The sequence below is a fragment of the Amblyomma maculatum genome, chromosome 1 (genome assembly GCF_055883805.1).
Source record: "Amblyomma maculatum isolate TAMU_Amacu chromosome 1, ASM5588380v1, whole genome shotgun sequence".
In the NCBI taxonomy this organism is placed as follows: domain Eukaryota; kingdom Metazoa; phylum Arthropoda; class Arachnida; order Ixodida; family Ixodidae; genus Amblyomma; species Amblyomma maculatum.
Window position 1 is genome coordinate 420154975 of NC_139344.1, and position 8476 is coordinate 420163450.

At 47.6% G+C, this 8476-nt stretch overlaps 1 protein-coding gene across 2 annotated transcripts; it reads left to right on the forward strand.

Annotated features, from left to right (window-relative positions):
* Window positions 1-301: 301 nt before the first annotated feature.
* On the forward strand, window positions 302-8000 carry LOC146209227 (uncharacterized). 2 transcript variants are annotated; one of them, XM_084597376.1, is made up of 6 exons: window positions 302-728; window positions 1189-1319; window positions 1851-2134; window positions 4397-4574; window positions 7178-7285; window positions 7610-7746. In XM_084597376.1, the coding sequence occupies exons 1-5, from the start codon at window positions 659-661 to the stop codon at window positions 7238-7240; spliced, it is 726 nt and encodes a 241-aa protein (XP_084453502.1). In that variant the 5' UTR covers window positions 302-658; the 3' UTR covers window positions 7241-7285; window positions 7610-7746. The 2 variants fall into 2 exon arrangements, with proteins under 2 accessions (XP_084453502.1, XP_084453496.1); XM_084597370.1 differs by lacking the exon at window positions 7178-7285 and having other exon boundaries at window positions 306-728; window positions 7610-8000.
* Window positions 8001-8476: the final 476 nt, after the last annotated feature.

The following is an 8476-nucleotide window of genomic DNA, read 5'->3' on the forward strand; positions in this document are numbered from 1 at the left end:
GAACGTGATTTCTGGATGCTGCAAAAACGCTGAATCTATTCGATGCTAGTGACAATAGCAAACACAGCTACCCGTACACGTGAGGCGTGCATCATTTTCTTTCACTTTTGACGGCGGTCTTGCGTTTCGGATATCTTATCAATGCTTCGACACGAGAAAATGCGCTGAGCACGTTTCTCATGCGCACAATAGCACGGCGCAGCACGCTTTTCCCTCTTAGGCCGAGTAAAAGCATTACCCCGGAGTAAATTGAACCCTGATTGGATGAGTGCAGCAAGTAGCAACGAGAGGGAACAGCAGCATAGCCGGGTAGAAAATTCAAAAAGCGCAACGGCAACTCGGCCTTTCATCCTTGCTTATAAAATAACATAAAAGCCACCCCAAGGCGAAGAAGGTATTGATATAAGGATATGTCCAGACAGACGGATGGAAACTGCGATCTGTGTATGTGTTTCGGAGTTAGAATTTGAAGATGGTGTACGTCATAATGACGCGTAAGCATCGATAGATAGCGCCGACCTGAGAATAGTTATCTGTGGTAGGAGAGCCGCGATTAAAAGACATCGCAGATTTCTTCGTCTTCAGTCGCCATTTCGCTCTTCTCGCACTCTGGAGCGAAGCCTGCTGTCTGGCTGTGAACACACACCCCCTCGGAACAATGTCCAATATTAGCGCGGCTTCACTTCCATGCTTCAGCTTGGACGAGAAGATACTGCAACTGCTCTGGGGTATGTGCGTAGTCAGGTCGCTCTTCCTGTACTTACGGCTCACTCGCTTTTGACGCGGCACAGTTCCTGTCATAAACTTTGCCTCATTCTTTGCTGCAACATTTCGGTTACCTGAAATTTTGCGTGATATATATGCATTTGAACTGCTTTATATATTTTTAAGGACGAGGAAGAAGCGGGCAGGGGCGTGTGCAAGAGCGCTTGCGCTAGGCTGCAGCCGACAATCATTAAACTTCATCTATCATCGCCATCGGTCATGTATTGTTTCCTTTCTTCAACGGCTTGCCGCCTCGTGACAATATGTATAATTCGGTAATAAGCTTTCGCAACCGATTATGAACATCGGCGAGGTTTCTCCGGGACTGTTTTAAACAAAAGGCCCTTTTCTTAGCGCCGGTCAGAGACTTTTACCGACGAGAACGGTCTTCCTGCAACAATTCGCATTACTTCGCCCATACAGACGAAGGCGTCCAGATGGAAGAGCTCCTGGAATTCTCTTTCGAGCGCGTTGGAAGACTTGCTGCCGAGCGGGGCGTGGATGTGGACGACGACAACAAGGAGGAGCTGTGGTCCTTCGTCCAGCGAATGAAGGTGAAGTGTTTTTTCTCTGTAGTTGACCTTTGCAAAAGAGCAGCTGCGCTACACTCAAAGGATATGTGTGACGGGGCAACGAGCTAATGAGCTAATTCTTATTCGCTGATCAGAAAAATCGTGCATAACTCTGGACGTTTTTTTTCTAGTCGTTTTAGAATTCCTTGTAAGCAACCATGCGCTGCTATATATCTGTAGTAAATGTATCTGCACATCGTCGGTATCGTAACGTGCTCATGTGAAATCGGGGGGAGGTGGGGGGGGGGGGGGGGGCGTGTTTCTGAATACTTCGAATTTGTAGCCTTGTGCGGTACGATGCCCATGCATATCAAAGAACCTCAAATGGAAAGAAATTATTGATATCCCTGCACATCTACTTTAATTACGAGCTTAGAACCTATGTATTTCACATGCTAGCACACCGTTGCCAACAATAAGCGCTTCAATTGCAGCGCCCGCTATATTTTAGTTACATTGATTCGCTGTTGGATTTTTAGAGTGCTGTCTTTGTTCTCGTGTTCAATCACGCAGGCCGAGCAGCCAGACTGGCTCTCGCTGTCTCATTTCCATGACAGCATGCCGAGACACTTTTTCGATACGTGCCAGGAAGACGTCACCGGTGACACGCTGTTCCACACGGCGCAGCTGTCGTGGAACCCGCTGCTCGACTCCTGTCGCGCCTCTATGGGCCATGACTCGACGGCATCCTCCGTGGTGCCCGGGGTCGAGGCAGACACAGACTTCAGCGGCAGTGCCACCAAGCCAAAGTCCGCCAAGCGCACGTGCAAGACACCCAAGACCTTTAGGCTCTCCAAGTGCGGTGATGTTCTGGCTTCTGCTTATCGATTTGTAATATGTCATGAGTATGTATTTGGCCAATTTTATGTTTGGGGTTTCGCTGCGCGCTGTGCTTCTGCCCTTAACACCTAACGCACAAGGATAATCCGTCAACCCAATATAAACATTTTACTGTCCGCAACACCATTTTTTGCACTCATCATATCTAGTCATTACTAAAGCATTCGGTGTTCGTAATATTTCCTGCCTTTTTCATCGGCACGAAGTGGGCAAGTGCCTTAGGAAAGCCCTGCCTCTAGGCGACCTGTATTTCACCAGCTTCTACGTCACTTGCTACGTTTTCATGATCTAAACAGCGGAGACTGCCCAATTTCTTGAACGGTGATAACTTCGCTTTGATAAGAAGCATTTGTTGCCAATTCGCACAGAGACCGTTGCCTGTGGCTTTTTACAATTTAGATCATGTCAAAATCCAGCTTTTGGGCTTGTCGATGCTTCTTGTATATATCCTCAAGAGAGGACTACTTTATATCCACTGTTTATTGTGCGACAGGTAAAGTTATAGTTCGCCATAAATGCAGCCCTTTATTTCCCACGCTACGCCGCCGTAATATAGCGTAAAGTCTACCAAAATATGGCTGTCTTTTTTCCCTGTCTTTCTTCATAATCCCTCTTAAATTCGTCCTTTCAGCATACCTGTGTATTGCGATCCTTCCTGGGCAATGCGGCAGTAACTTCCGTTAATAAACGCGTGATCCTATTGATCAAGGAAATCAGAGCTAAATTTGTCATAGTAGTTTTAGCGCAGTATAGTTTGTCATGATGGTTGTAGCGCACGTTGTAATAGCATTTGCCGGTACGCGAGTTTCTGTTGGGCAGCCTCGCAAAAGAGCAGCAGTTTACGTTAGTTAGCGAAGCACTGGAATAGGTAGACGAGTATGACTACTCAGGACCGTTAAGTGAAAATAACTAGGATGTCGAGCATTTTATAAGTACTCACAGATTGTGACCAGCAGCTTACCGGTATCGCTCGAGATAGTTATATCTTACCTGTCGCATCTTACCAATACTTGCTTATGTCCTGAAACGTGCAGGTTCTACGTAAGTTGAGGACAATGCGGAGTACGCTGGAACTGAAAATGACAACTGTATCATTAAGAGATAGAAGCGTGCAGAGTGTACCAGAGAAAGCGCATGAGCTAATGACATTATAATGTGGGCATAGTCCGGCTGATCACGATGATTTTGGATTCAGCGTAGGCTCAGTGTTGTAGTGCGCCAACTCTAGTTCTCGCCTCCAGGCTCGTCTGGAGTTCTCGCTCGACACAATCACTGAATTAACCTTAAAGCAAAGCAAAGAAACAGCAATTTTATGGTACTCTGATGCTTTCGCGCAAATAATCTCGTATTTTCGCAGATACGCAGAAGGAAATACCACGCACCAGCGATTCACTGGTATGAATCGTTAAGGCTCTGAAGCCACTGTGGCGTCGTCAGTGATTTTATGCCCTATGAGATGGGCGCAAATAAATAAAACGTGAATGTCATGGGGGCTAAATGAAAGGAGCAAGATGGCTACACATTATGAAAGAGTATTGAGCAGGAGCTTAAGGAAGCGTCAGTTCGCCTGGCCAAATGCCTTTGCCGAAAGATTAGTGCGACCTGCGAACTAATGCTCCCATTCAACTCTTGTTCAGTGTTATTTCATCTAGGCACCAAACGTAAGCCGAAACCACGGCGAAGGGCGCAGTCACGTCTCCTAGTCGTTGCATTAGGCAACTGAGTCAATGCCGTAGCCTGCCCCTGCTCGCGCTGAACAGTCCTTTTCTCGGGCTGTGCGTCACCTTTATCAAGTTTCATTCCTGCAGGAATCAAATTCGAACTAACATCACACATTCGCTTGCACGTGCAGGCCAAATGTTTTTAACCGCATCGCATCGGCATGCAGACGTGCCGCGTTGCAGGCGATAGTCGTTTCGGGCAGCTCTACGTTGTCGCTTGGGAAAGCGCAAAGCTAGATAGCAATGTACGCCTTGTGTGCTCGGGACCTGTATATATCGAGTCAATATATCCCGAGACATGATTTGTCTACGAGAAAGGGCAATGGCGTCCACTACCAGCATGCAATACTCCAACAGCCGCAACCTAATACAACATACGACAATTTCAATTAGGTAGCGCGGGGAAAGCTTAGAATGCAATAATTTGCCTGTTCGTCTTCTCGTGTCAAAAAAAGCGATAGAAAGCTTCTTACGCTCGCTTCTCATTCTTCTCCCTAGGTGCGACCTGAGCCCAATCTCTGGTTCCAAGACTGCCCGGGCGCCGGTACGTCGCTCGGGCAGTAAGGTTGCCGCACTGCTGGCTCGTCTGGTGCGCGACAGGACAGCAGAAGAGGACCGATTCTTCACACGTGGCATCTGGCCCGCCTGGCTCAGCTTCAGCACGACAACGCCAAAGGTAGGATGGTTCAATTAAGCAACCGCTCAATGCAATGCCAATTCTATACGAGTTGGTTTCTTAGCCGTGAGCACAAAGCCTTTCGTATTACTACGGTCGGAGATTTTAAAGGTGCGACGTCTTAGTGCAAAAGGACTCTTACGATCGTGAGAGCCAAGCGACAGTCTTGTTCCTGACTCCTGATAAGGCCTCGATATCGTGAAGTCCCATTACACGGGCCCAGGAGCGCGTAAACTGTGTTTCCAGAAAAAGTTTCGTTCAAACCAGGTTAAATCTCGAATAGCTCATATTGAAATCGTCGAACGCATGTATGTCCGCCTGCATTGCTTACACGCTAAAAAAACATCTTCGAAGTGGACTGGTTTATAATCCAAGAAGGCTTCTATGGAAGTGAGTACAGAATGTTCCATCTATCGCCTCAGCCAATCTCCTAGCGTGCGCACTGCCACACGCACGCACGATATATGCTCGCCACGTCGTAGTCTCTGAACTGCCATCTCTACCCAGCTTTACACATTCTACTCATTTTAGGTTCGTTAAAACCTCCATTTTTCTTAGAACACAAGAATGCCTGAATTGAAAAGTGCCTCGTTCAGCGTCGTGCCATTTCTGGTCATACAACGAAAGAGAATTGTCCTCGGCCATCTGACAAGCCAGTAAAATTTAATCAATATTAGTTAGTTTTACGTCGTAATACTCCTCCGGACGTCTCAATGTGCTTCTAATCCGAGATAAACGACCCCAGTTGCAACGTGCGCGAACGGGAAGTGAGTTAATTTACTGCAGCAATGTACGGGGTAGTCCACTCTTGGTTAGAACAATGCTCTCATCAGGGCGTCACTGCCTTCGATCCGACCAAGCACTGAGAAAAGCCGCCGACTATGCGAAGCCCCGCCTCCGGGGCCCTGCGCCTGCGCTGCTTTGGTTCGATATGCGGCACCTCGAACACAATGACACATTTGAGAGCATGCTTGTTCGCACTGATAGTGGACGACTGTGTCCGGTACGGTCCACTGTTAAAGAGAAGATCGGATCGCGTGGTCTTCGGGTTTCGCAAAGCGCAGCCACCGACACTGTCGAGAATGGGCGGCACCACGTGCATGCGCAGGAACAGCATCTGGTGGTGCTTACTGCGCATATGTCTTCAGCCGTCAGTTTTGCTGGCTTTCGTTGGAGCCCTTTTCATAGCGTTGCAGCCACGTGGTGGCGTGTTCCCTTTAAACAGTTTAACAGTGGACCATACACTATGTCAAAGCTGCACCTGCCCTTTCTCACCACGATCAGGTAGCCTCCTTGTAGTGTTTGGTTTGTCTTTACGGTGACAGGCGTCGAGCGTCGACAGTTGACAAGGCAACTTAGAGCTACAGGTGGCAACTATGTCGTTTTCCGTATCTTGCGTGCTTGGCCAATTAATGCCTAGCGCAATGAAGACATTCCTGCTTTCTTTCAGAGCTGTTAATTTTTATCTCAAGTTTATGCATGCCTCGACCCGTTCTACATGACCTCACTGGTGTTACGATTACGTAGACACGCTAGCATGACTTTATCTGGCGCAAATGTGCCCATGTGCGAGGCGAAGGCAGTGTCACTAGTTTTGCTGCATCACGAGCACTAGCAGACGTCAGAAACGGCTGAAATAGCGCAGGTTAGGCTGCGCAGCCGCAGGCGTTTTCAACGCAGAGCAAACGTGTAGACAATGAAATCCTACATGCGAGCCAGGCATAATATGCACTTTTCTCTAGTGTCACAGTGAATCACGCCTATTGTCGGGTTCCTAAATACTCTAGAATTTGAAATATTTGGCTGACTATATTCTATCGGCTTGTTTGTTATTTGGAATCACTTCGTGTCTCTCATGCGCATTAAATTTCCGGAATTATCGCTCCATGTTCTTTCTGCAGGACGGCCTCGTAGGGCGCCTTCTAGGAGAAGCAGCGGATTGGCAGCACGAAGTCTCAATTAAGACTAGTAGTCCGGGACATGTGATGCTAAAAAGCAGTGCTAGTTGCATGTCTTGCGCTTACGTCTGGCAGTTCTTACTAAGCGGTGAAACAAATCAATGGTACTGTACTCCTGCTCGAAACACGCGCCGAATGTACACCCTGAGGTTACCGGGATAATTTGAAATATGTCTGGCTGTGCCTTCCACTCATCCGGGAAAGCCAGCGCCAGCGGCTCTGGTTTAAGGTGCACACGTTTAGCTCCACAAATCACAGCAGAAAGCTAAGGATATCTGGTAATAAGTGCGTAATAGCAGCGGATCGACCAAAGCCGCCTAAAACATTGCAAATATCTAGTCTCTCTCTGTAATATAATACGAAAACGTTTTAATTAACGCAACTTGTATTCAGCTAGTAAGAAAGATGGGTTCAGTGCAATGTTTTTCTTTTGATTTGTGTGAAAGCGGTACACCCTGCGGCATACAAAGTAACTGTAGTGTTTACACAGTGGTCATATAGGTATACACAAGCACAATGCCAAGTCTCGCAGTAACACATAAATTTCTTCATATCTGAGCATACACCAGCTGCATGCACATTGTGAAGCGCACACAGACATCACGCCCCCCCCCCCCCCTCCCCCTTCCTCACTGTCAAACGCAGAGAACTGGGATTATCGTCAGCGCGGAACACACAAGGCGCCCGTGTGGTCTCAGGGAAGGATAGATCCCCAGATAGTCGGAATCTAGAAACCTCCACAGCACGGCATAGGTGGGTTGTCCGTCGAGAAGAAAGTTACAGCGCCAGTTCGGTTTCTAGAAATGAATTTCTACTATCCGTAATGAAATGGCATAGAGTAAAGCCCCTCAATCGTTATTGATACGTTGAGATCGTGCTGGAGAAACTGTTGGCGACGAGACATCCCATGAGATGTGGTCTTTCAGTTGTTGGGGTGAGATGCGACGCTCTGTAAAACTAATTAGGGCAAGTTCCCAATGCAGTTTCCTCCAAACATGGCACACAGCCGAATTAGCCAATGGGAAGTAGCCCGTTCACTGAGTGCACCTTCAATGCTGTCCCGATTTATGGTTGCAGGAGTCGAGTCCAACGTCGAGTCACATCGGTCGTAGCAGCACTCGCTCCCAACGACAGCGGACGCCGTTCTTTCTGCGCTGGATCGTTCGCAAGCGGTCGCACGGATACAGGGTGTCGTCCCTGCGCCATCGGCCTTGATTAGAGGTTCAGATGCAACTCCTCGCATGTTCGTCCTGCGCCGACAGCTGGCTGTAGTTCGTCTCCAATGAAATGCACGCATGCAATTTTCATTCAGCCATTTTTTATAACCATTTCTTTTACTGTTCAAGCAATTTCTCACGAATGTACATTTTCATTCTCACCATTCACGCCATCCCACATACACTTTGCCTTGTCGAAATTTAGCCTCAATAAATGACCATTCGCTCATTATCAGAAACCCGGGTTCGTTTTTCGGCAGAAAACTGGTGCACATTCACTTCCTATAGGCACCCTCTGTGAAATTGAAAGCAGAATGTTCCAGTTCCGGACCAAGTTGTGTGCGCCATATAGTGAATCCCGAACATTGCAAATTTCCGGACTGAGAGGAGCTCTCATTCCCTACCAGTCCTACAGTGAGGACTTTCGCTGCTACAAGAATCCTAATACATTTCTCTTGAGCAATGCTCTTGCGCGCTTTCCTTTTACCCTTTTGTATTCCAGCGGCCGCATAAGTGCCACGCACTACGACGAGGAAGTGAGAGTGAAGTGAAGCAGTGAAACAAAGCGCAAAAATGTTGCTACTGCGCCAGCAATGAAAATTCAGATGCTTTACTGCTTGTCCTTTCTATGATGAGTAATTTGCTTCGGCCTACTTGCTGGCCATGTATGTGGCTGTTGTGAGGCAAATGGTTAATGAAGGGAATCATCTGTTTCTTCTAAACGCAA

Bases quoted from the DNA above. Each gene is read 5' to 3' on its own strand.
- LOC146209227 (XM_084597370.1), top strand. From the start codon at position 659: ATGTCCAATATTAGCGCGGCTTCACTTCCATGCTTCAGCTTGGACGAG. The intron at 1,320-1,850 runs GTGAAGTGTTTT...TCAATCACGCAG, and splicing joins CCTTCGTCCAGCGAATGAAG to GCCGAGCAGCCAGACTGGCT. The intron at 4,575-7,609 runs GTAGGATGGTTC...TTATGGTTGCAG, and splicing joins TCAGCACGACAACGCCAAAG to GAGTCGAGTCCAACGTCGAG.